General features: G+C 39.3%; 5 protein-coding genes across 5 annotated transcripts; 1 reads left to right on the top strand and 4 right to left on the bottom strand.

The window, feature by feature from the left end:
- Positions 1–249: 249 nt before the first annotated feature.
- Positions 250–4,266, bottom strand: LOC113652667 (extracellular calcium-sensing receptor-like). The gene is made up of 6 exons (XM_027161882.2): positions 4,142–4,266; positions 3,713–4,004; positions 2,667–3,497; positions 1,574–1,801; positions 1,280–1,403; positions 250–1,163 (listed from the first exon to the last, which is right to left on the bottom strand). Exons 1-6 carry the CDS (start codon positions 4,249–4,251, stop codon positions 250–252), a joined length of 2,499 nt encoding a protein of 832 aa, XP_027017683.2. The 5' UTR covers positions 4,252–4,266.
- A 2,140-nt stretch (positions 4,267–6,406) lies between these two features.
- LOC113652695 (extracellular calcium-sensing receptor-like) lies at positions 6,407–11,630 on the top strand. Its single transcript, XM_027161924.2, has 6 exons — positions 6,407–6,540; positions 6,830–7,139; positions 8,081–8,899; positions 9,016–9,243; positions 9,447–9,570; positions 10,719–11,630. The coding sequence occupies exons 1-6, from the start codon at positions 6,407–6,409 to the stop codon at positions 11,615–11,617; spliced, it is 2,514 nt and encodes an 837-aa protein (XP_027017725.1). The 3' UTR covers positions 11,618–11,630.
- Positions 11,631–12,521: 891 nt separating this feature from the next.
- Positions 12,522–16,399, bottom strand: LOC113652688 (extracellular calcium-sensing receptor-like). The gene is made up of 6 exons (XM_027161910.2): positions 16,338–16,399; positions 15,903–16,197; positions 14,956–15,741; positions 14,388–14,612; positions 14,165–14,288; positions 12,522–13,455 (listed from the first exon to the last, which is right to left on the bottom strand). Exons 1-6 carry the CDS (start codon positions 16,382–16,384, stop codon positions 12,542–12,544), a joined length of 2,391 nt encoding a protein of 796 aa, XP_027017711.2. The 5' UTR covers positions 16,385–16,399; the 3' UTR covers positions 12,522–12,541.
- A 1,638-nt stretch (positions 16,400–18,037) lies between these two features.
- LOC113652555 (extracellular calcium-sensing receptor-like) lies at positions 18,038–21,834 on the bottom strand. Its single transcript, XM_027161671.2, has 6 exons — positions 21,548–21,834; positions 21,043–21,343; positions 20,133–20,918; positions 19,707–19,931; positions 19,448–19,571; positions 18,038–18,945 (listed from the first exon to the last, which is right to left on the bottom strand). The coding sequence occupies exons 1-6, from the start codon at positions 21,832–21,834 to the stop codon at positions 18,038–18,040; spliced, it is 2,631 nt and encodes an 876-aa protein (XP_027017472.2).
- Positions 21,835–23,407: 1,573 nt separating this feature from the next.
- Positions 23,408–27,525, bottom strand: LOC113652412 (extracellular calcium-sensing receptor-like). The gene is made up of 6 exons (XM_027161436.2): positions 27,232–27,525; positions 26,741–27,041; positions 25,752–26,537; positions 25,426–25,647; positions 24,807–24,930; positions 23,408–24,459 (listed from the first exon to the last, which is right to left on the bottom strand). The coding sequence occupies exons 1-6, from the start codon at positions 27,462–27,464 to the stop codon at positions 23,546–23,548; spliced, it is 2,580 nt and encodes an 859-aa protein (XP_027017237.2). The 5' UTR covers positions 27,465–27,525; the 3' UTR covers positions 23,408–23,545.
- Positions 27,526–27,769: the final 244 nt, after the last annotated feature.

The following is a 27,769-nucleotide window of genomic DNA, read 5'->3' as shown; positions in this document are numbered from 1 at the left end:
TGATTTTGGGTGCTTAAACATTGTGGATGTCTGTGATTTGTATGATTCTGTAAAAGAAATAGAAATACAATCATTTTATGATTTTTGTGATTATTATTTTATTCCTCGATTTGGCAGATCTTGGTCCTTATGCTCCAGTAAATTTTACACAATATAGATTAAATGATGATTTATTAATCCTTACATAAGTTATATTATTAAGCAAACAACTGAATTATGTTCAATTATCCAGCAGTAATACATTTGTAGCTATTTGTTTTGTGGTGCTCGACCCATGATGGCCTTTTTGGTGTTCCGCTCAGGGTGTAAGAGTATAATGTAGCACTTTGGAGCAAATATTGCTACCAGTAGCCCAAAACTAGATGCCAAAATAGCAAAGACCTCTACAGCCACAGAGTACTTCCCTGGAGAGCTGACGTACGCAGGCACGAAGGTGATCCACACGGCACAAAATATCAGCATGCTAAAGGTGATGAATTTGGCCTCGTTAAAGTTATCTGGCAGGTTCCTCGCTAAGAAGGCCAGGAGAAAGCTTACAGCAGCCAGCAGGCCAATGTAGCCTAACAGAGTTGCGAACCCCATCACAGAACCCACAGCACATTCAAAGACTATTTTTGAACTGATGTAGCGAGTGTTTTTGTGGGGTGTAGGAGATGCTGTAGCCAACCAGACTGTACATATAACCACCTGGAGGGCTGTGAGGACCAGAACTGTACCTCGCTGTTGGGCCACCCCAAACCACTTCATAGCATTTTGGCCTTCTGGCCGAGACGACTTAAACACAGCCACAACCACCATGGTTTTGACCAGGATGCTGGAGACGCTCAATACGAAGCTGATACCAAATGCCACATGCCTCAGTTGGCATGTCCACAATTGAGGCTGGCCAATGAACAGCAGCACACACAGGAAGCACGATTTGAGTGACAGGAGCAGCAGGAAACTCAGCTCAGAGTTGTTGGCCCGGACAACAGGAGTGTGACGGTGATGCACAAACACAATCAGAACCCCAGTACAGAAGCAGGTGCCAAACAGGGAAGCTGTTGCTAAGGAGATGCCTAGTGGCTCTTCATAGGACAGGAACTCCACTTCCTTAGGGACACAACGGTCCTTCTCTGGGCTGGACCAGAACTCATCAGGGCACACGATGCATTCATTTGAATCTGAGTGCGAAAGATAAAAAAAAACAAAAAAAAAAAACATTTTAACATTATTATCATTTAAGTCTCTAAACATTATGATCTATCATTTACAAGACATAAAGGTCATGATTACTTACCTGTTGTGTTACTTATTTCTCCATCAGCACAGGGCAGACAGTCAAAGCAGCAGATTGGCATGCCCTTCTGTCTCGCTTTTCTGGTGCCCAGGGGGCAGCTTTCACTGCACACAGACTTTGGTGGCTATGGAATGGAGAGTCATCAAGTCAGCAATGCAAACTTTAAAAATGTAATGGCTAGAAAGAATAAATGAACAAAGAAAAAAAAAACATTGCAGTTTTCTAAACGTAATTAACAAATACATAAGGTTTCTAACACATTATACGCTTCCTATTATTTATGATTATATTTACTTTCTTTATCTCAAAGTTCCAGAACAATGCATCTTCATTCAGTGTTAGCACACGGTCTGCGTGCGCAGCTTCATCCACTACACCAACTGTATGGAGCCTCATCGAACCATCTAGGTTTGGCTGCCAGTTCATGATATCATAGATGGACAGAGGATTGCCATTCTTGTCAAAGGATACGTGGTCCCCAAAGCCAGTGGTGAAATTTACTCTCTGAATGTAATGGACAACCTTTACAGTGATTAGAGGAGATATGACAGGCAGATAAGACATGATAATGATGCCTTTGATTGACAAGAAATCTTTTCCTGCAATATAAACTAATATCTTTTTAGAACACTGCTTCACATACAGGGATTAAGAAAAAAAAAAAATCACTATCCTGAATCTACAGCATTGCAAATTAATTTCATACATAAGGTTATTTATTAGTGTTGGGGAAAAATGGGATTTTTAATAATTAAATAATTTGAGAAATTACAGTATTACATGAGAAATACGGAACTACTACATAAGTAAATCCTGGTTGTAGATTGCAAAAACATACAAATACAGTACAGTCCTCCTAAAAGGACCGAAGCAGCAATGAATTGGAAAGGCAATTATTATGTTTGTGCTGTGCAACTAAGACATTTGGGTTTAAGAAGAATATGAGACTTTTGGATTCCCCTGTATTTATATATCTCGATATGTTAAACCACATAAAACACAGGACAATCGGTCTAAAAAGACAGAACACGTAATAAATAAAATAAAAACAGTACACAACTTGATAACAAGAAGTAAAAATTAGTCAGATTTTTTTTTTCTTGTTTAAAATTGGGTGGTCTGATCCTAAACGTTCTGTCTTTTAACACATGTACATAAAAGAACGAGAAAATTAAAAAAAAAAACTGAAATTAATTTCTATTCTCATATACATATGATCTCAATCCTAAATGTCTTCAGTCTACAGCAAAAATAAATAAACTGGCTTGCCGTTCTTATGGTTTAATAGGTGACTGCAAATCTATACTTGTGTATATTTCTTCTCACTGCAACATATGTGAAATGCATGCAGTTCTTCAATAAGCATGTGTGTATTGATCAGTTTCACCTGCCAAGGCTGCAGGGTAGATACTTTGGCACAGCTTTGACCATGAAAGGGCCCTTTGCCATCCTCACACTGTGTCAGGTCATGAAGGGCATGAGCTAGTGCATAAACTGCTTTATATACATTATAAGAAGCCCTTAGTTCAGACATATCACTGTATGCTGTATTTGTGCTGCTCAGATCTTCATTCCCTGTGCACAACATTTTCTGCTCTTCACCAGCTGCCTGCATGCCATCTGAATCAAACCTACATCTGAACATCGCCTGCCAAAAGAGCTGCACCATGTTGTTTGCAGGCTGCATGTCAAGGTGCAGACGTAGTAGAAAGTCCCGGAGCCCTGCAATCTCTCCACGACGAATGGCAATGCCTAGAGTTCCTCCAAGGAATGGTAGCAGGTGTGGAGTACGGAAGACGGGTGAAGTAGCCCAGGCTTCACTAGCTATCCACTGCTTTCCTGTGACATTGTTCAGAAATACTTCATGCATTATTGGCACCAAGTAAGCATCGGTAGATATCACCACCACCACCTTGGCTGTGGAGGATTTTATTACTTTGACAATGCGCTCCGCATCTCTGCGGTTGTTGTCCTTTGGCAGCATCTCAGAAAAAGCCACACAACCACCTAGCTGTTCCTGAACATCCTGGTGGAAGGCATTGGCAGCATGAATACCATAGTCATCATTGCTGTACACCAGGCCCACCCAGGTCCAACCAAAATATTTCAGAATTTGGACAATGGCACGAACCTGGAAAGCATCACTTGGAATTGTCCTGAAAAAGGAGGGGAACTGATTCCGATCAGTGAGACAGGAGCAAGTGGCAAAGTAGCTCACCTGATGAAAATTGAGAAAGAACAGGAAAGTAGTCAAAGGTAAAGAAAGTGTAAAAAAAATAAATAAATAATAAAAGACAGAACAAGAGAAATATAGCATTTTAAAAGTATAATTACTTTCATAATTTTAGTACAAAGATCATTCAATTTATATAAACACAAACTCTTTTTTAATCAATTTCTTATAAGCATACTGGTCTTTCCCTGAATCTGTACCATAGGCACTCGAAACAACCCCAGCACACTAGAGATAGCAATAGAATGAGTGGAACCCGGGTCCCCTACTATCCCAATCACCGGGGGAGAACTGGTGCAATGCAGTCCAGAGGCAATTTCATCAGTTCCACTGATCAGGGCTGTGGCTGCCCGAAATGCTACAGCAAGTGTCACACAGTTATCATACAGATGGTAGCCCAGTGTGATGTTAGGAAGCAGGTTGGGATTTCTATTGATCTCGTCAATAGCAAAAACCATAGTCATTGCCTGCTGGAAGCTTGCCATGTCAAACCTGCATCGATACACACACAAAGAGATAAATCATATGAGTGAAATCAGCTGCATTAAATTAAGTGTGTATAAGTGCTGCTGTATGTTTCTTTGAGCACAAGAGATTACACTGACAATAGCTTTGTCAGACCCACTCACTGTTGACAATGGGGTTGTTCCGGTTCACTTGTAAAGCTTAAATCTGGAAACACAGCATCAAAGTTGACTGCAAACAAGCCTCCCAGAATAAGGTCTCCATCCTGTTGCATCCCATTTAGTTTGAAGTGGCCCCGGAGCTGACAATATCCTGAGTCTATGTCCAAGCCAGTGGCTGAAGATGTGGAGAAGGAGAGGGCGAATGATGAACTCCAGGTTAAGTACAGACACAGACATGAAATAGGATACATCTCTCTCTCTCTCTCTCTCTCTCTCTCTCTCTCTCTCTCTCTCTCTCTCTCTCTCTCTCTCTCCTTGACTTTCTGTGGTAAATGTATAGAGTTTTATATAGCTGCTGAAGTCATGTTGGAAATTATGACATCATATTTTCATGAATATATGACTTATATTGTTAGATATGATTCATGTTATCGTAAAAAAATATTATTATAATTTTATAGTATTTATTTCTTCTGATTTTTCTGAATTACTTCTTTGCTAAACATTATTCTGTGTGAACATATTTACTGTACACTATTTGCCCTGAAATTAATCATGACTTCATAATAAGCACTTGGATATGCCAAAAGTCACCATATCACTGTATGTTGTGTAACACTATCCACCACAAATCACTGCAATTTCTGCTAATACATGAGTCATTTAGACTACCTGGTAAATCTTAGTGTCCTAATGAACTGGTACCCAAACATATTATTATGAATTTTCACCCACTTCACCAACGTTAAAAGCTATTAATAGTACTCAGTCCAATATAATGCAGAACGTAAAAGAATAAAAATGTTGAAAGGAAATAGAAAATAATATACAGTACATCTAAATGATTGCGTTTATCCCGGATTGCACAACTAGAGACATTAGAAATCAACTGCACAACTAGAGACATTAGAAATCAAGACAAAACTAAATGATAAATAGATTGGATAAATTAAATTATTGGAACAACTTGCTTTGGTTCATTGAAGATTACAGACCAATTGAATAGACTTGCATTTGCTTTCACTGCAGATGCCAGGGAGAGTAAATACTGTATGAACAATCTGTTCAGGAGACTTGGGACAGCAAAAATAACCCTAAAATGACAACTGTTTAAAGACTGGAGAAGTTGAATAGTGCAGATAATGCCAAAGATTGAGACTAGTGAAATAGATCATTCATTCATTCATTCATTCATTCATTCATTCATTCATTCATTCATTTTCTACCGCTTATCTGAACTTCTCGGGTCACGGGGAGCCTGTGCCTATCTCAGGCGTCATTATGCATCGAGGCAGGATACACCCTGGACGGAGTGCCAACCCATCACAGGGCACACACACTCTCATTCACTCACACACACACACACACACACAATCACACTACGGACAGTTTTCCAGAGATGCCAATCAACCTACCATGCATGTCTTTGGACGGGGGGAGGAAACCGGAGTACCCGGAGGAAACCCCCGAGGCACAGGGAGAACATGCAAACTCTACACACACAAGATGGAGGCGGGAATCGAACCCCCAACCCTGGAGGTGTGAGGCGAACGTGCTAACCACTAAAGCCACCGTGCCCCCTTGAAATAGATGAACATACTAAAAATACTGAAATCAAATAAACCCTTACACTCAGTTTCCTATCTGACTAGTACTGTAAGCAGTGCAGAGGGTCACAATTACCATGAGGCCTTGTGACACAGAATGTCAAGGTATATCACTTCAAAAGAACGTCATGTCACACAACTCTTTGCCTCTACAATATTAAAGTAAGTTCAACCAGATCCTGCAGATGGCAATATTGGGCAAGCATTTATTAATATTGCCGAATTTAACACAATTCCTTTCATATGTTTGAATATTCCACAGGTTCATTACCAATTATAAACAGGGCGCTTGACAATTCCTGTTTACATTTGTGGCACTTTCTTACACAAAGTGACTTTTATTATATAAATAGGTATCTGAGGGACAAGGTTGAATAAGTTCTAGAACATAATAATAAGTCTGTTCAGTCCTCTTTCCTCATTAGCCTGTGCAGATGTCAGTCACCTACGTATGAAACCAGATGACATAACTTTAAGTTCTTTTATAAAGCAGAGTCTTCCAGTCTGTCATACACTCTAAGCATGCCCATGACTTCACCCAGGAGCCTCTGTGATGCTTGGGGATATGCCATTGGGTGAGGGTGAGCTGGCACTGTTGGCTATATTTTTACTCCTCTGGCCCAATGTTCATTGCTCAGAGTCAAGTAGTGGCTGTCAGAGAATGGGGGAGTTTGATTCTCATGTGCTGGAGATGGATGGAGATGTTATTCTTGGAGGGCTCTTCCCCCTGCATTACATAGCTCCAGAACCTGATTATGTTTTGACAGACCGACCACAGGTTCAGAGGTGTAGTGGGTGAGTGATAATGCATGTATCTAAAAGTGAGACATCCACATGAATGGAACATGACAAGTTGGTTCCAGTACAGAATGCCTGTATTAGTCACAATAGATCATTCGTTCTGGCTCTGTCAGTGTTCTACACATGGTGGGTTTTTTAATGGAAAATGAAGAAATAAACTGCTGAATGGGTAAAAGGGTAAAATTTTGAATGGGTAAATTTTTTTCCAAATTGTTTTGTCACCTCAGTATTTCTTTTCCAGGCTTTTTCCTTCCTTTCTTACTACGCATATCTGTCGTTTCAGCTTTGACCCGAGGGCTTTCCGCTGGGTCCAGACCATGGTGTTTGCTATTGAGGAGATAAACAGGAACCCCAGGCTTTTACCAGGTATGAAGCTGGGTTATCGGATTCTGGACAGCTGTGATCATGTCCACACTAGTCTACAGAGTGCATTCTCTCTGGTTAATGGATCTTCTACAGTTCAGCAAGAGAGCTCTGCAGCCATGAATGTTCTTTGCCTCTCTAAAGCTCCTGTTCCAGCAATCATAGGCCTGGCATCATCTTCACCATCCCGAGCTGTAGCCCAAACATTTGGGCCTTTACAGATCCCTATGGTGAGCTTTGTTCTAAAGCGAGGGAAATAAACCTAACACCTCCATTTTATATTCCATTTACTCTCTTTTTTATTGCAACCTTAGTATTTGTGCTACACAGTGAGGCACTGTGGAAATACTGAGGAAAATGAATTGTTTGATATTGGAGTATGTACAATAATTACGATCAAAGAGATGTCGTATTTGCAAAACAGTATTATACAGTAATAATGTGAGACTCTGTGGATTCCATTGTCCTTTTACTGTGTGATGATATATTGAATATTTTATTGTTAGAATATAATAATGATTATTAATCACACATAGTAATGACACTGTGGATATACTGTAACTACTTGGTGTGTATTAGAAGAGTGAGTTGCAATGAAAAGAACAATTTAATTGAACGAAATAGCAATTATGATAGTAAGAGCCAGGATGTTTGTTTTTGTTTGTTGAATATTTTAATATTTCTTTATAATAGGCCACATTATATGAGTATTTTGAGAAATTTGGTAACATTGGTCTTAATTGACCCTCATTAAATGATTTGCTTCACTAAAACATATTTACTGTGAAATCCTACATGTTATTTTGCTATAATTTACTTCTCCTACACATGTATCTTTGGAAAGCCCCTTTTAATCCATGCTAAAGTTTAAGTGTGTAATAAAATTCTGTCCTTACGCAGAAACAAACTTTGTTTTTCCACTTGCTTTGATTTACAGTGGTGGATTGATAAGTCATATTGTACTTCAATGAACTTAAAATGTTGTTGAATTATCAGTCAAATGTCTTCTAATGATAACGTCAGAATCATTATTGTGCTTAGTTGGAATGAAAATGTGCAGTGGATCCTGGTTATGACAATGACTGAAAGAATACCTTTTTTGTCCTGTTAAAAGAAAGTGTATCTGCCTCTTAATCTTTTATTCCCTCTCTCTCTATTTAACTGTTTTCAGATCAGCTACTTTGCGACTTGCACATGTCTGACTGATAAGAAAGTGTACCCAACTTTCCTCCGCACTGTTCCCAGTGATGTTTTCCAGGTGCAAGCTCTGGTGCAGCTGATGGCCCATTTTAACTGGCGCTGGGTGGGCACAATTGGCACAGAGGATGACTATAGCCGTTATGGTATCCAAGCCTTTACTGAGCAGTTGGAAGCATGGGGTGGTTGTGTGGATTTTCACCGCACCATTCCCGAAGCACCCACGCCAAAACAGATCAGTTCCATTATTGATGCCCTGAAGGCCTCCACAGCCCGAGTTATTGTGATATTTGCCTCCGAAGTTCAACTTCTAGAACTCTTTTCAGAGATGGCATTGAGAAACCTGACAGGCTGGCAGTGGGTTGCAAGTGAATCCTGGGTAGCTGCCAGTGTTCTTACAGCTCCTGTGTTTCAGCATGTGTTAACTGGGACCCTGGGATTTTCCATTAGGGGTGCAAATATCTCTGGGCTGTTTGAGTTTCTTCTGAGAGTACGTCCCTCAGATAACCCAGGATCAGCCTTCACTAATATGTTCTGGGAAAAACAGTTCAACTGCCGGCTGGGTTATGCCACCAGTGAGGGCTTGGACAGGCCATTTTGTACTGGCTTGGAGACTCTGGAACAGGTTGAAAGCAGCTACACAAGTGTGACACCGGTGCGGGTTTCATATAATGTTTATAAGGCAGTTTATGCGATTGCTCATGCTCTGCACAGCCTCCTTCAATGCACATTTATAGCACAGGCCTCTGACCAGAGAAGCTGTAACACTGGGGCAGAATTCACACCTGGACAGGTGATAGGACAGAATTTGCTTTCTTAATATTGCATGTGGCAAAAATACATAATCTTGAATGCTATTTTTTTATTTTAAGCACTATCCATATTGATTATATTTCATTTTATTTACAGTTGCTTTATCACCTAAAGAGAGTGAACTTCACAAACCAGTTTGGAGAAAAGGTTTATTTTGATGAAAATGGAGAACCAATACCTCTCTATGACATCATAAACTGGCAGAAAGATGGACGAGGTGGAATGAAGTTTCAGACAGTGGGCAGTTATGATGGTTCGGCCCCCCACTGGCAACAGCTCAATATGGACATGGACTTGATAAAGTGGACAGGAGGGCAGAGTCAGGTGTAAACACTATGAAAAACCTATTTAGTTTAATATTAGTTAACCACATGTGTTTGTTAATTAGGTTTCTCAAATCCTGACCTTGAATAATATGTTCAACATGTTAATAGAACATCCTAGGTTTCATTTCACACATTGCTAGTAGGTCATTTTACTTCCCTGTGAATTTTTCCAAGTTAATTTCAGTGTCCATTGCCCTGCAGGTGCCTTCATCTCTGTGCACAGCCCCCTGTCCTCCTGGGACTCGACAGGCCACACGACCAGGCCAACCCATCTGCTGTTTTGACTGTCTGCCCTGCACAGAGGGAGAGTTCACCAATATATCAGGTGAAAAGAAACAAATGCACTACATACTGTAGCAGTGAAGACATGTAGTGATAAGCACATAAATATATTCTTTAGGTTTTATAGTGTCAACAAAAATACTGTTTTGTTGATTAAGAAATTTTAATACTTTTATTTGGTTTTTATACAGTGCATTCAGAAAGTATTCAGAACCTCTTTTTTTAAAATGTTGCTGTGTTGTAGCCAAGGGGGCACGGTGGCTTAGTGGTTAGCACGTTCACCTCACACCTCCAGGGTTGGGGGTTCGATTCCCACCTCCGCCTTGTGTGTGTGGAGTTTGCATGTTCTCCCTGTGCCTCGGGGGTTTCCTCCGGGTACTCCGGTTTTCTCCCCCTGTCCAAAGACATGCATGGTAGGTTGATTGGCATCTCTGGAAAATTGTCCATAGTGTGTGAGTGAATGAGAATGTGTGTGCCCTGCGATGGGTTGGCACTCCGTTCAGGGTGTATCCTGCCTCGATGCCCGATGACGCCTGAGACGCACAGGCTCCCCGTGACCCGAGAAGTTCGGATAAGCAGTAGAAAATGAATGAAATTCTTTTTTTGTTTGTTTTTATTAATATTTACTTACTACGCCAAAATGACAAAGTGAAAACAGAGTCCTAGAAATGTCTTTAAATTTTTTAAAAAGAACATACTGAAATGTCACATGTACATAAGTATTCAGACCGTTCATTGAAGAATCTATGGCATCAATTACAGCATGTGATCAAACCAGTTTTTCAAAGCAGAAGAGGGGGATTTTCTGATATTCTTCTTTGTAAATCCTTTCATGCACGGTCAGGTTGCATGTGGACCGTAAGTGGACAGCCATTTTCAGGTCTCTCCAAAGATGTTTAATAGGGTTCGAGTCAGGTCACTGGCTGGGCCACTCAAGAGTTGTCTCTAAGCCACACCACACCTTGTCTTGTCTGTGTGCTTAGGGTTGTATTCATTACATTGGATTGTGAACCTTCGGCCCACTCTGAGGTCATGAGCACTGTGGAACAGGATTTTATTGAGGATAAAATAAACATTCCCTTAACCCTGTCCAGTCTCCCACGTATAATGCCACCAACACCATGCTTCACTGTTAAGGTGGTATTGGGCAAGTTTGTAACTGCTTTACAAAAATGTGTGTGTTTCTTGCAGGAGCCACAGAATGTATCCGGTGTCCTCTGTACTTCTGGTCCAATGCTGAGCGTGTGGCTTGTGTGGCAGGCATAGAGGAATTCCTTTCCTTTCAGGAGATCATGGGTGTCATCCTTGTTAGCCTGTCGCTCCTGGGAGTTGCTGCAGCAACTGCTGTCTTTGTAATATTCTTCCTCTTCAGATCCACACCCATAGTCAAAGCCAACAATTCAGAGCTGAGTTTCCTGCTTTTGCTGTCACTGAAACTCTGCTTTCTCTGTTCGTTGGTATTTCTGGGCCGGCCTTCGATGTGGTCCTGTCAGGCACGACAGGCAGCGTTTGGCATCAGTTTTGTCCTTTGCATCTCCTGCATCCTGGTCAAAACCATTGTGGTGCTGTTGGCTTTCCATTCCACCATGCCTGGCTCCAGTTCCCTCAAACGATTCGGACCTCCTCAGCAAAGAGCATTTATTGTCAGCTGCACTGCAGGCCAAGCCATACTCTGCGTTAGCTGGTTAGCATTAGCACCCCCTTACCCTTTTAAAAATACATCTTACCAGGGTGGACGGATCATACTGGAGTGTAAGGATGTCTGGCCTCTGGGATTCTACTTAGTGCTTGGTTACATTGGTTTCCTGTCCTGTGTTTGCTTCATTCTGGCCTTTTTGGGACGGAATCTTCCAGGTACCTTTAACGAGGCCAAGTTGATTACATTCAGTATGCTGATCTTTTTTGCTGTTTGGATCTCATTCATACCTGCATACAACAGCACCCCAGGGAAATACACAGTAGCGGTGGAAGTATTTGCCATCCTGGCCTCCACTTTTGGATTGCTTTTCTGTATCTTTGCTCCTAAATGTTACATTATACTGCTGAGGCCTGAACTCAATACCAAAAAAGGAATGACTGGAAAAACTTGAATAAACGTTTCCCATTTTGCTGCTTATAGTAAACTAATTGTGAATGTTCTCTTCTATAAGCTGAGTAGTGTTTTTGTACTCTCATAGAATCTATCATAGGAAATTAAATCATAGGTTATACCCAGTAAGGCAAAGGGCTACAGTAGCTCTAGTATTTCACTGTCTTGTAATTTACAACACACACAGTATAATACAGTAGACATTTAGTAACAATGCTGTGATATTAATAGGAATAATCATGTAAATGCAAACTAATCAGAATCAAATATTATTTTGTGAAATAAAAACCATAAATAAATAAATAAATCATAGACATATCTATGTTTTCTATTTTTAATTTTATTTTTAAATTTGACCGTTTGTGTGAAAACAAATAGTCTCATAAAGAGTCAAACAATCAGAGAAAAAAGGCATTTATTTAATTATGTTCCATATCTGCATGAATATATTTGTATTAATCTGTTTAATGAACTGTCATATACACCTGCAGCTTAGGAGCTTTGACATATTGAGCAGTTATTAAAGTATAGTTTATACTTGAATGGCTAATTGGAAATGGAAAATGGGAAGCATACAGTTCAATGAAATTTCATTAGAATCAGAGACAATTGAATTGATATAAAATCTTTTAGCATAAAAAAACGTAATTTTTTTATTAATGATGTGCATGTAAAAACATTAATAAAGTTGACCCTATTATTATTATTATTATTATTATTATTATTATTATTATTATTATTATTATTATTATATGTTACTATTGCAAACACAATCATATGTATTCATTGTCAACACTTTGACTCTTTAGATACTAAATTAAAATAAAAATACTTTTCTAAAAGAAAATCTGTGAATTTTGGAAACTATGCATGCAAAAGCATCATAAGTTGTAAAAAATGTTGGAACTTCGTGTAACCTAGGTTTTTAAAGAGCCTTAGCAGGTACTTTACCCATAAGGTGTTTCTTGGTATTCTGATCTGGCCTGAAAACAATTATGAAACATTTGGGAGCAAAAATACAAATAATCAAACCAAAACTTGATGCTAAAATAGCAAATATCTCTACAGCGACAGTGAATTTTCCAGGAGAGCTGACATAAGCTGGAATAAATGTGATCCAAACTGCACAGAATATCAGCATGCTGAATGTGATGAATTTAGCTTCGTTAAAATTATCAGGCAACTTCCGGGCCAGAAAAGCCAAGATAAAACACAAAAGTGCCAAGACTCCTATATATCCCAGTACAGCCCAGAATCCGATGGTAGAACCCAAGCCACACTCTAAAATAATTCTTTCCTTGTACTGTTTTATGTTTTTGAAAGGGAAAGGAGGAGATATTATTAACCAAAGTACACAGATAAGAACCTGTATGAGAGTGAAGGCAAGTACACTGAGTCTCTGCTGTGGAGGCCCAAACCATTTCATTACATCACTGCCTGGAAGTGTAGCCCTGAAGGCCATTAGAACAACTAACGTTTTCCCCAGAACACAGGAGATACAGAGGACGAATGTGATCCCAAACGCTGTGTGGCGCAGCATACAGGACCACTCAGATGGCTGTCCAATGAAAGTAAGTGAACAAAGAAAACACAAAGTCAAAGAAAAAAGCAACAAAAAGCTCAGCTCAGAGTTGTTGGCCTTGACTATAGGAGATGCCCTGTGCTTGTAAAAGACAGCAGCCACACACACAGCCATGAAGGCCCCAGCGATGGAGAACACTGTTAGGATGATGCTGAGAGTGTCGTCCCAGGACAAGAACTCAACAGGCTTGGGGAGGCAGCTGTCTTGCTTGATGTTGGGCCAAAACTCAGGAGAGCAGCGCAAACAATCCAATGAATCTAGGAACAAGATCTCAATGTTTTAATATATCAAGGCTTGTGGGACACACTCTAATTTATATTACAGTAGAACAATGGAATAATGAAGCTAGGCATCATAACAATCATCATAACAATCTCTTCAAAAGGATTAGACAACAATGGATGGATCATATCCATGTTAACAGATGTTTTCTGCTACAGTATGTAGTGAGCAGTGCCAAAATGTTGTTATTTCATAGAATGAGAATGATGTATGTGGACACCTGACCAATAACAGCCATATGTGCTTGTTAAATATTCCATTATAGACTTACTCCCCTTTTGGTGTTATTATAGTCTTCACTCTTCTGCTGAAGGCTTTTCGCTAGAATTTGGAACAAGTCTGTGATGACTTGTGTTCATTCAGCTACAAGAGCATTATTGAGCTCAGGCACTGATATTGGATGAGGAGGCCTGGTGCACAGTCAGTGTTCCAATCAGTATTGTTAAGTAGAGTCTAGTTCCTCAACCATCTCTTTATGGACCTTGCTTTAATCACAGGGACATTTTAAAAAGGGAACTGTTTTGGCCCGCTTCAATCCCATATAACAGAATTGAATGCTACAAATTACAAATACATTTTGTTCTCCAAACTTTGTCAACGCTTCAGGGAAGAACCACATATGGGCATGATGGTCAGGTGTTTTCATACTTTTAGACATACTTTCATATAAAATGTATTTACAACCTGTGTTGTTGCTAATCTCTCCTTCAGCACATTGAATACAGTCATAACAGCACACAGGCCTTCCCTTCTGCACAGCTTTTCTTGTGCCTGGAGGACAGTGTTCACTGCACACAGACTTTGGTACCTATTTAAAAACATATACAAAATGTGCAGAGCTCAAAATTAATTTTGTAATGGAGCAATTTTGTATTCCTGTTGTTTTTCAAATACAGTTAGACTTCACCTCTGTTTGTGCACCAACCCAAATGATGTTTCTGGTCATTCTGAACTCCTGTCCTGTTGGTTTGGATGAATCATATTGGCCCACTGTCATGAAATTCAAACTGCCATCCTTATCAACTTGCCAGTTTATGAGTTCATATAGAGCCGGTGGGTCTCCATTCGAATCAAATGAGACCTGAAATCCATTTCTTGTAGTAAAGTTCAGTCTCCTGAGCTGGTTACGGATCTGCAGTGGTAGACACAATTTCATGAATGTTTCTGTAGTTAAAAGGGGGGCTTTTCAATTATTTATTTTTATTATTTTAATAAATCCAACGGACCCCTTCAGCATGTTTGTTTGATAAATATTACGTATTTGTTACAGCCATTCTATTACTTATTATTTATATCTCAATGCTATAAAATCTATTTAAATTCAAGATACTCGTCACTCACACACACACACACACACACACACACACACACACACACACACACACACACACACACACACACAAATAATTATAAGAAATCAGTAATGCATATAAATGCTTAAATTCTAACAAGTATATATAATAAATGTTTTATACCTGCCATGGTGTAAATTTTATATTTTTGTCACATTGGGTGTCATTACATATTAATCCGTGTATTGCATACGCTATGGCATATGCTGCTTTATACACCATATTGGTGACGCGCAACTGAGACGTGTCTGTATACGCGTTATTAAGGGCACGGATGTCCTCACTGCCATCACACAGCCGTGGGCCATCAGTGACATCTGTTTGCCCTTTCAGTTTACAGCTGAACGAGCTTTCCCAAAATTCTGTTAACAGAGGTGATTTTAATGCTTCGGCTGGCGTCAGGTCTAGCAGAAACTGACGAAACCCAGGTATAACTGACTTGGGAATCCCGAACCCTATAGCGCCGGCGCACATGTTAAAGCGCAGTAACTCGGGCTCTATGATCCACGTTTCGCTTCCAATCCACTGAAGCGGCGGTGGTGGCTGTCGTGCGAGTTCCTCTAAGAGAAACCTCATGTCTCCAGATGCAATAAATGCCACTATAACGCGGGCTGTTGATCTGCGGATCACGTTCGCCACTCTTTCTAGTTTACTTCGCGGCTGTGTCCTATAGTAAGCCTCAGAATACTCCACACAAATCCCCTCCGCTTGCGCAGCCTTAAGAAACGACGCCATTCCATAATTTCCATAATCGGAGTCGCTGCGCACTGCTCCTATCCACGTCCAACCAAAATGCTTGACCATTTTTGCCAGTGCAGCTGCTTGGTGTTGGTCACTAGGTATGGTCCTAAAGAAGGCAGGATACTGCAGTTTATCACTCAGACATGAGCAGGTCGCGTAGTGACTCACCTGTAATCCAAACAGTGCAGAAAAAAGGAGTAATTACATCAATATTTTTGTTTAACCTATTTGCGCATCGCGTATTTTATGGTATTTATAACTAAAAATGTAACTCATTAATATGTTTATGTATATTACAGAAAACGGAATAGCCTTTAATTAATGTTGACCTGTGGAATTCCAAAAAGCCCTAGTGTTCTAGCCATGCTTATTGATGGAGTGGACGCAGATTCTCCTATGATCGCAGGTGCAGCTGCAGATTTTGAACACATATCTGTGTCATTAAATGCTGACTCCACACCGTTTGCAAACTGAAACGCAACTTTTATTGACATGGGCACAGAAGAGCATGAATCATGTATCTGGTATCCTAACGTGATGCCTGGTAGGAGATCTGATCTGTTGTTGATCTCGTGGATACTGAACTGCATGGCACGGGCAAAGCGCAGTTCTCTGAAATCCATGCTGTTAGGAAACAATAAGATATAAAAAATCACCTTCAACAAAACAATAGTCTGTGTTGCTTTACGTAATAGTTTTGGTTGTGTTTTTTAAATATACTGTATACAAACAATCACTGTAATCATTTCACTCCACACACAGACCTTCCCGAGCACTGTAGCTGTGATGGCTGCCAAGTGTAAGTGTTCATTTCTGATCGGGTGTAGTAATGAATAGAGAAAATCCCTCCAATCACAAAGTCTCCATCCATAAAAATGCCAGGTGCCTGAGGATCAGTCCACAGTCTGCAGCTAATAGGGTTAGGTTTACATGCAGTGTTGGGAAAGGTTACACAAAGAATTGACAGGAAAGGCATCAAACTAAAAATGAGCTGCATGGCATAATCAGTGGGACACAACACTCTGAAGGGGAAGACAGTTGGTCACGTTTCTTTAAATAGCCCTCTTGCTTTGATGCTCCATGGTTGTTGTTTTTTTTTTTTTTTATTGGCATGTGGGTGTGATTGAGCACAAAGGGGCATGTTTATTCAGTATTCAGAAGTAATTCAGTTTTTCTGTACATACATATACATATGAAATATATCAATATATTATATTCAGTCTCAAAAGGAAATTCTTATACATTTTTTTAAAAAAGCATCTTGGAGCCACAGACGTTCTGGAGACTTTGACACGTTTCGGCTTATTATTTTAATATTTTTTAAAGATACATTATTTGTTGTATTTTTGTCAGAAATGTCACTTTTTCTTATATGTTTACATTCTTTTAAATTAATAAAAATCCAAGCATTATAAGGTTAGTAAAAATTATTCCTAAAGTTAAAAAAAATAATAAATAAAAATAAAAATGACAGAAAATATATTTTTTTTAGTATGGAAGTAACATTCAACTTAATAGATAACATTTTGAACAAAAAATAATAATGTGTTTGTCAGGGGTTATTTGGAAAAACATTCGATCAAAGTCTGCATAAAATCTGTAGCAGATTCTCCAAGATTTTCCACATATTTAATGCCTCAATGTCATTGCTTTGTAACAGCAAGACGTAAAGGTGTAACTTTTATGTTTCCTGACACAAGAACATCTATTGTTCAGAGGAAACTGCAAGTTGTTCTTATTTTTTGCCTTATTAACTTCAACTTTATGATGTAATTCTGTTACATCATAAGTGATAACAGGATCTAGCAAATTAGATTAGATAAAGTAAATGTTCATTTGCAAATTACTATTATATAAGAAATAAAGGAATAAACCACTAAATAAATGATATTATAGCAAAATAGTCGACTTTTAGGTGACTTACTCTGCATTGGCAGGTTACACTGCTTCATCACACAACCACATTAGTTTATTCTACATCTGCTCTCATGTTTTTCTGCCCACTTCAAGTCAAGCCAAGAAACTTTTATCGTTATTTCAACTACAGTATATAGCTGGACATTTCTTTGGGTCCATAATTCACTGACTACAGAGCAAGCATTCTTTTTTTTAATTGTCTTTAATCTCACAGTTCATCATCAATTGTTACAGAAATATACAATAATACACATTTCAGTGACTGATTTAGCATGCAGTGTCCATGCATTCAGATATGTGAAAGATAAGTGAAGGGCTAGTTACTATGGAAATCAGAAATTCTGGTAATCAAATAGCTTATTATCAGGAGTTTAAATGTGTCTTAAAGTATATTTGAAAGATTTTCATGACATATTTTCATGACTGGGATGCTTGTAACAAAAATGATCAAGTGTCCTATACTGTACATATTTATATAATAGATAATCAAAAGGTTTAAGTCACGGTTTTGGACCATAATGTTTCCTCTGATATTTGAGTGAGGCTCTTACTTAGCAGGTACTTTACCCATAAGGTGTTTCTTGGTATTCTGATCTGGCCTGAAAATAATTATGAAACATTTGGGAGCAAAAATACAAATAATCAAACCAAAGCTTGAGGCCAAAATAGCAAATATCTCTACAGCTACAGTGAATTTTCCAGGAGAGCTGACATAAGCTGGAATAAATGTGATCCAAACTGCACAGAATATAAGCATACTGAACGTGATGAATTTAGCTTCGTTAAAATTATCAGGCAACTTCCGGGCCAGAAAAGCCAAGATAAAACACAAAAGTGCCAAGACTCCTATATAACCCAGTACAGCCCAGAAACCTACAGCAGAACCTAAGCCACATTCCAAGATAATTCTTTCCTTGTAATGTTTTAGATTTTTGAACGGGAAAGGAGGAGATATTTTCAACCAAACCACACAGATAAGAACCTGTATGAGAGTGAAGGCAAGTACACTGAGTCTCTGCTGTGGAGGCCCAAACCATTTCATTAAATTACTCCCTGGAAGTGTAGCCCTGAAGGCCATTAACACCACTAATGTCTTGCCCAGAACACAGGAGATACAGAGGACAAAGGTGATCCCAAACGCTGTATGACGCAGCATACAGGACCACTCAGAGGGCTGACCAATGAAAGTAAGTGAACAGAGAAAACACAGAGTCAGAGAGAATAGCAGCAGGAAGCTCAGCTCAGAGTTGTTGGCCTTGACTATAGGAGATGCCCTGTGCTTGTAAAAGACAGCACCCACACACACAGCCATGAAGGCCCCAGCGATGGAGAACACTGTTAGGATGATGCTGAGCGTGTCGTCCCAGGACAAGAACTCAACAGGCTTGGGAAGGCAGCTCTCTTGCTTTGGGTTAGGCCAAAACTCAGGAGGGCAGCGCAAACAATCCAGAGAGTCTAAAATACATAGTATCATCTTATAAAGACATAATGATGGTAATTTTAAATAACTCGAAACAAGACTATAAATCTCTTCAACAAAACCATTCACAAGCCCTGCATTTCTAAACGCAATCTTACTCTCTATACTTTTCTAGTTTGCTTAACTTCTTCTTATTATTATAATGAGATTTTTTATCCTTAAACCTGCTCACCATAAATTGGACTTATGTAAAGGCTTTTTGCTGCAGAAGACCCTTTTTTTCACTGACTGACTTACTTTATTTTCACTGCAAAATCAATAGAAATAAATTGCTATTTATAAATTGGTGGCTTATTAATAATCTGAAATATTTGAATAACTTGATTACACTAGTAACATTTGAGGTGTATACAGGGCTGTGCTTGGATCGAATGCTGCACTACATGGATAATTACAACCCAACTGTTAATATATAAAGCATAAATTAAGACATAATGGAACCACAAGTCTATAACATGTTGTACAATGACACACAACCTGTCTTGTTGCTGATCTCTCCTTCAGCACATGGTATACAATCAAAGCAGCAAACAGGCCTTCGCTTCTGTGCAGCTTTCCGGGTGCCAGGGGGACAACTCTCACTGCACACAGACACTGGTACCTATCAAGAAAAAAAGCTCAAATATAAATCTAATATTATATCATATTTTAAAAATCCCAGTTTTATAAACAAAACAATACTTCAGTGAATCAGACTAATAGGTCTGTGACAGTACTGTTGACCATGAGGTAGTACCTCCATCTGTCCTCCAACCCAGCTGATATTTTTTCTCATTATGAACTCCTGTCCTCTCGGCCTGGACGAGTCGTACTGGCCCACTGTGACAAAATTCAAAGTACCGTCATTCTTAAACTGCCAGTTTATGAGCTCATAGACAGCTGGAGGGTCACCATTAGAATCAAATGAGACCTTAAAACCATTCTTCGTGGTGAAGTTCACTAGTTTGAGCTGATTGAGCATCTGCAGAAAGAATTTCATTAAATGTCATGGCACAGTGTGAGTTTGTCTAAATAGACAGAATATGTTTTAAGGCAGAACTACTGTTGAACATGATTACACATAAATACAAATAAATACTAATATCAGGACAGGTATATTGATACATTCACATATTTATTCATCGTAATGATTTTAAAGCTTTTCGGTTAAGCAACTTTATACCTGCCATGGTGTAAATTTAATATTCTTATCACATTGTGTGTCATTGCAGATGAGTCCATGGATGGCATGTGCTATGGCATATGCTGCTTTGTACACCATGTTAGTGACCCGTAACTGAGACGTGTCTGAGTATGGGTTCTGGAGTGTCTTTATGTCCTCACTTCCATCACATTCCCTCAGACCTTTTGTGTTGTCTGTTTGCTCTTTAATATAACAGCTGAATGAGCTTTCCCAAAATTCTGTTAACAGGGGTGATTTCAGTGCTTGGGCTGGAGTAAGGTCTAAAAGAAACTCACGAAGGCCTGGAATAACAGACTGAGGAACACCAAATCCTATTGCACCAGCGCACATGTTATACCGGAGAAAATCAGGATCAATGATCCACGTTTCGCTCCCAATCCACTGAAGTGGAGGTGGTGGCTGTCGTGCTAGTTCTTCTAAGAGAAATCTCATTTCTCCTGAATGCATGAATGCAATTATAACCCGGGCAGTTGATCTACGGATCACATTTGCTACTCTCTCCAATTTATTGCGTGACTGCGTCCGGTAATATACCTCAGAATACTCTACACAAATCCCCTCCTCTTGTGCAGCCTGTAGGAATGACGCCATTCCGTAATTTCCATAGTCAGTGTCGCTGCGCACTGCTCCAATCCACGTCCAACCAAAAAGCTTGACCATTTTTGCCAGTGCAGCTGCTTGGTGGTGGTCACTAGGTATGGTTCTAAAGAAGGCCGGAAACTGATTCTTATCACTAAGACAGGCACAAGTCGCATAGTGACTCACCTGAAGAAGAAAATAGAAAACTGCCTTATTAAATCATGCCTATGCTTTTGCCTGCACACATAACAATGCAAAGATTACAACACAAATAGAGACAAAATAGAATCAGTATGATCCAGGATTTTACCTGTGGGATTCTAAAAAGACCGAGCACTCTAGCTATACTAATTGATGGCGTTGAAGGAGAATCTCCTATGACTGCTGTTACAGCAGCAACAGCAGAGTTTGAACAGGAACTAGTAATGTTGAAATCGGACTCAAAACCATTCCCAAGCTGAAATGCAACTTTTATTGCCATTGGGACAGTAGAACACGAATCATGGATCTGGTAGCCTAATGTTATGCCTGGAAGGAGATCAGATCTGTTGTTGATCTCATGGATGGTGAACTCCAAAGCACGGGCGAAGCGCAGTTCCCTGAAATCCATGCTGTGAAGACAGAGTAAGATATAATACAGAATAATATAAAGGCAAAATAATAGCTCTAATTATTTATTTATTTAATATTATTCCTTTTTTTAAAAAATATATATTCCGGTTAATCACAGAATAAATGCATTAATGACAGACATACTTAAGCACAATCTGATAAATATAAATTTCTATTTTGGGATGTTCATTTAACACACCAACCTTCCAGAGCACTGTAGTTGTGATGGCAGCCTGGTGTAAGTAATTTGTTCAGATTTTGTTAAATAATGAATAGTGAAAATCCCTCCAATTACAAAGTCTCCATTCATAAATATACCAGGTTGTTGAGGAACGGTCCAGAGCCGGCAGCTGACTGTTTCAGTCTGACATGATGCAGGGTTGAACACAGTTATCCACAGAAGTGCTACAAATGGCATCAGAGTTGAAAAGATCTGCATGGCTGAATCTATGGCTCTCAGTACAATAAAGGACAGAAACCCGCCATACATTGCTTTAAATAAACATCTTGCTTGGATGCACTGGGAGTGATGGGAGTGGTTATGTATTTATCATCCAAAATAATGGAGGGAGTAATGAGGGCAGTCGTGGCCTATTGGTTAGCGAGTCTGCCTCCTAACCCGAAGGTTTTGGGTTCGAGTCTCGGGCCGGCCACGATTGAGGTACCCTTGAGCAAGGCACCGAATCCCCCCCAACTGCTCCCCGAGCGCCGCAGCATGCCTGCCCACTGCTCCGAGTGTGTGTTCACAGTGTGTGTTCACTGCTGTGTGTGTGCACTTCGGATGGGTTAAATGCAGTGAACAAATTCTGAGTATGGGTCACCGTACTTAGCCGTATGTCACTTCACTTCACTTATATTTTCTGGGATCAAGTAGGGTGTCATTAATGAAAATATACCAAGTTGATGGAATACTGATTTTTTTTAATTTATTTTTTTACAAGGTTAAGACATGGTTAAAGCATGGTTAACATTAATGAGTGTGTCCAATCCAGCTTGGCTCTGGAGCAGGAACTGAAGGTGTATATGGATGAAATGTCTTTTTAGCATGCAATAGTAGGAGCATATTTGATGTAATGCTTTCATTTTATTTGTTAAAGCTGATATCAGGGGACATTTTAGGGATGATATCCTCACTGATCCACTGACTTTAAACCGAGGGGATCAAGCTCAATTTCTGTGTGGCCCACATTATCATTTTGAGATCTGTAATCCATAAACTAAGGCTATTATATCATTAAATTTTATTTTGTTTATTCACATCAGATTATTTAGAGGTTCTTCTACTGTACAGTGCAAAGAGGCCAAGTGAAAAAGTGCATAAATTAGAACATTACACATGCTGCATCACTGACATCCACCAGAGGCTGCACCTTCATGACCATAGACCCTCCAACATCTAATGCCACCACGCCACTGTGAACATCATTGTACGTCCTGTCCCTCTGCCAGCAGATGTCACCACACCTCCATTGTAAAATAAGCCATTCTTCAATGGGGCCTTTCTTCCTTTGCAAGCCAAGAGAGCAGAATGCTTTATATAATGTTCTGACACAATATAAACTCCATGCATTCAAAATCCAGCTGCTGTAAATCATATTAAATGTCTATTAAATATGTAAATATTATTATCTTATTATGAGGAGACTTACTGTGACAATTCATACTGAGTGCAAATGTTTGTGCTATAAACTATTTAGTTTCAGTGGAGAGCTGCAGTGGGTGTTGGGATAACAGTCCAATAAAAACCGATTCAGCTATATCATGCTCCAACCTAACGGGTAATGTGTTAACTGACATCCCAGTAATATCCTTTTTATTTATTCACCGATTCAACTACAATTTGCACTTTATCCTGGTCTGGGTTCCTGGTTGAGGGGTTTCCACGCTGTCTTTCAGCAATGTCACAAGTATTGCGTGAAGTCACATTGTAGACACGATCCACAGATAAACAGCAAAGTTTATAAGCGCATTTATGGCATCAGGTGACATGAGAATGAGAAACAATTTAACTTGAATATCTTAGCTTGTATATGTAAAAAAAAATCTAGACACAATTGTTATTAATTAAAGTTTATTTGATATTTCATTTTTCAAAATGGGAAACATTTTTAGACACAGTGTTGTGGATAAGTAAGTCTTATTTCAGCAATAATTCTACCACATTTCTATGTTTCATTCATAACTACATTTTATATAAAACCTCAATGAGCCTTAGCAGGTACTTTACTCATAAGGTGTTTTTTGGTATTCTGATCTGGCCTGAAAATAATTATGAAACATTTTGGAGCAAAAATACAAATAATCAAACCGAAGCTTGAGGCCAAAATGGCAAATATCTCTACAGCTACAGTGAATTTTCCAGGAGAGCTGAAATAAGCTGGAATAAATGTGATCCAAACTGCACAGAATATCAGCATACTGAACGTGATGAATTTAGCTTCGTTAAAATTATCAGGCAACTTCCGGGCCAGAAAAGCCAAGATAAAACACAAAAGTGCCAAGACTCCTATATAACCCAGTACAGCCCAGAAACCTACAGCTGAACCTAAGCCACATTCCAAGATAATTCTTTCCTTGTAATGTTTTAGATTTTTGAACGGGAAAGGAGGAGATATTTTCAACCAAACCACACAGATAAGAACCTGTATGAGAGTAAAAGAAATCACACTCATTCTCTGCTGTGGAGGCCCAAACCATTTCATGACATTACTGCCTGGAAGTGTAGCCCTGAAGGCCATTAACACCACTAAAGTTTTTCCCAGAACACAGGAGATACAGAGGACAAAGGTGATCCCAAACGCTGTATGACGCAGCATACAGGACCACTCAGAGGGCTGACCAATGAAAGTAAGTGAACAAAGGAAACACAGAGTCAGAGAGAAGAGCAGCAGGAAGCTTAGCTCAGAGTTGTTGGCCTTGACTATAGGAGAGGCCCTGTGCTTGTAAAAGACAGCACCTACACAGACTGCTATGAAGGCCCCAGCGATAGAGAACACAGTCAGGATGATGCCCAGAGTTTCATCCCAGGACAGGAACTCAACAGGCTTGGGGAGACAGCTGTCTTGCCTGGTGTTGGGCCAAAACTCAGGAAGACACTGCAAGCAATCTAATGAGTCTACAAGGTTTAAACAGAGAAAATTATTTTACTTGTCATGTTTCTAGTGCAAATTTCCATCAAACAGCCAGATTACGATTGACATACTAACAAAATAAAGCTGTACTTATGGATAAGTGCTATTTTTGTGTGTAAAGCTTAATAATCAAAAGGAAAAATCAAGCTGGTTTGTTTACTGGATAAACTCTCTCTCTCTTTTTTACTGGATAAATCCACTACCTTCCTTACTCCACCCTACTGTTCAGCTCCTACCAAATAAAGCATCGTTTATCAGGGAGGCCTGGCACATTTTACAGATCCACAATCATGGTTCATATCATTTAACGATATAAACTGTGATACTCAACCTGTCTTGTTGCTGATCTCTCCTTCAGCGCATGGAATACAGTCAAAACAGCAAACAGGCCTTCGCTTCTGTACAGCTTTCCTGGTTCCTGGAGGGCAGCTCTCACTGCACACAGACACTGGCACCTAAAAAGACAGAAGAGAATTAAAAAGGCTTCATAGGATTATTTTTAGATTATAACTAAAATTTTAACTTTGCTCTAGTTTATTTTTAGCAATAACAATAGCCCCATAGTAAGAAAAATAATAAAAACCTATATCAGTTGCTCAGTGTCCACATTAAGTACATGCAAGTACTTAGTAGTATAAATATACAGTATGTATAAATTTGTATAAATATATGTTTTTAAAAATAATATGTTGTTACAAATAATGAACACTATCAAAAATCTGAATAACTATTTAAAACAAATTTGCTTTAAATTAAGAAAAGTTGGACAATGTTTAAACAAAGGTTAACTCAAAGTTTATGTACAGTGAATATGACCAAGACTGAATTGCAAATATTTACCAATTACAACCTCAATAAATTACCCACTATTTCAAATGACAGTACTGGGAGTTGAGTGGTTTTAGTGTTATTGTATACTTGTTGTATTCAGTGTACTTGTTATACTGTACCTCTGTCTGTCCTCCAAACCAGCTGATATTTCTATTTATTCGAAACTCCTGTCCTCTTTGTCTGAATGAGTCATACTGACCCACTGTGACAAAATTCAAAGCCCCATCCTTAAACTGCCAGTTTATGAGCTCATAAACAGCTGGAGGATCTCCATTAGAGTCAAATGAGACCTGAAATCCATTTTTAGTTGTGAAGTTTACTTTTTTAAGCTGGTGCAACATCTGCAGGCAAAATTTCATTACATCATGGTTTAGTCAAAATATATACCTGCTGATTTCACTCATCTTAAAAAAAAATGCAATAGAGTAAAAATTTATTTTTGTACCTGCCATGTTGAAAATTTAATATTCTTGTCGCATTGTGTGTCGTTACAAATGAGGCCCTGGATGGCATGCGCTATGGCATACGTGGCTTTGTACACCATGTTAGTAATGCGCAGCTGAGACGTGTCTGAATATGGGTTCTGGAGCGTGTGAATGTCCTCACTGCCATCACATTCTCGTGCGCCCTCTGAATTTTCTGTTCTTCCTTTAAAGTAACAGCTGAACGAGCTTTCCCAAAATTCTGTTAACAGGGGAGATTCTAATGCTTTAGCTGGAGTTAGAGCTAAAAGAAACTCACGAAGGCCTGGTATAACTGACCGGGGAACACCAAACCCTATTGCGCCAGCACACATGTTGTACCGCAGAAAATCAGGATCTGTGATCCAGGTTTCACTCCCAATCCACTGAAGTGGTGGTGGAGGCTCTCGGGATAGCTCTTCTAAAAGAAGTCTCATGTCTCCTGATGCCATAAATGCTATTACAACCCGGGCTGTTGATCTGCGGATCACATCTACCACTCTCTCCAATCTGCTACGTGGCTGTGTCCTATAGTAAGCCTCAGAATACTCCACACAAATCCCCTCCGCTTGCGCAGCCTTAAGAAACGACGCCATTCCATAATTTCCATAATCGGTGTCGCTGCGCACTGCTCCTATCCACGTCCAACCAAAAAGCTTGACCATTTTTGCCAGTGCAGCTGCTTGGTGTTGGTCACTAGGTATGGTCCTAAAGAAGGCAGGATACTGCAGTTTATCACTCAGACATGAGCAGGTCGCGTAGTGACTCACCTGTAATCCAAACAGTGCAGAAAAAAAAAAAAAAGAACTTTAGCTGAACTTTCTTTTTGTTAACTTTTTTAAATACAGTAGTTCTGGTTTATTGCCATTGTTGACTAAACTATTACACCACAGTTACATTGTGGGCCTTTGCAGCAATTATGCGTAATTTTATGGCATCATGCTCAGGATACACAGGCAGATGAATCATTTACCTGTGGAATTCCAAAAAGACCGAGCACTCTGGCTATGCTGATTGACTGTGTGGAAGCAGAATCTCCTATCACTGCCGTAACGGCGGAATCTGCAGATTTTAAACATGAATCTGACTGATTGAAAACCGGCTCCAAACCGTTTGCAAGCTGAAATGCAACTTTTATTGACATGGGCACAGAAGAACATGCATCATATATCTGGTATCCTAACGTGATGCCAGGAAGAAGATCTGTTCTGTTGTTGATCTCGTGGATGGTGAACTCCATGGCACGGGCAAAGCGCACTTCCCTGAAATCCATGCTGTTAGGAGACAGTAAGGAAGGTAAAGACACAATTATAGTTTAGGTTTTTTCATTGTCATTGCAATTACAATGAATAAACAAATGGAAAAATATATATTTAAAAACAAATAGAAACTAAAAATAAAAAATACTTTAAATTTCAATAAAATAGAATATAAATGAAATTCAAGAAAATATTTCACACATACCCAGAGCACTGTAGCTGTGATGGCAACCTGGTGAAAGCAAGTTGCTCTGATCTTGTGGAGTCATGGATGGCAAAGATCCCTCCAAGCATGAAGTCCCCATTCATAAATATACCAGGTAACTTAGGGTCAGTCCACAACCTGCAGCTAATCGTGTTAGCTTTACATGTTTTGCAGATGAACACAGTTATCCATATCTTTGACACAAATAACATCAGACCTGAAATGAGCTGCATGGTAACATCTGTGGGACCCAGCACTCTGTAGGCCAGGACAGCTTCCTCACAGCGCTTTAAATAGTTATCTTGCTTCAATGCACTATAAGAGTGGGTGTGAACTGGTCACGAGATTATGTGTCTATTCAGTGTTTATAACAATAATGACAGTAACCTTTTTTTATTCCACACAAACAGAGCACAGTAAAAGTATTCTACATCTGACCTTTATCATCTCTACAACACATTATAAAAGTATAACTCGTGTATACTCAACACTCTACAATCTCACGATAAGAATAAACATCAAACGAACGATTATTTAT

This window comes from Tachysurus fulvidraco, chromosome 13 (assembly GCF_022655615.1).
Source record: "Tachysurus fulvidraco isolate hzauxx_2018 chromosome 13, HZAU_PFXX_2.0, whole genome shotgun sequence".
Taxonomy (NCBI): domain Eukaryota; kingdom Metazoa; phylum Chordata; class Actinopteri; order Siluriformes; family Bagridae; genus Tachysurus; species Tachysurus fulvidraco.
The sequence above is the reverse complement of the archived record's forward strand: the minus strand, read 5'-3'. Positions and strand labels throughout refer to the sequence as shown.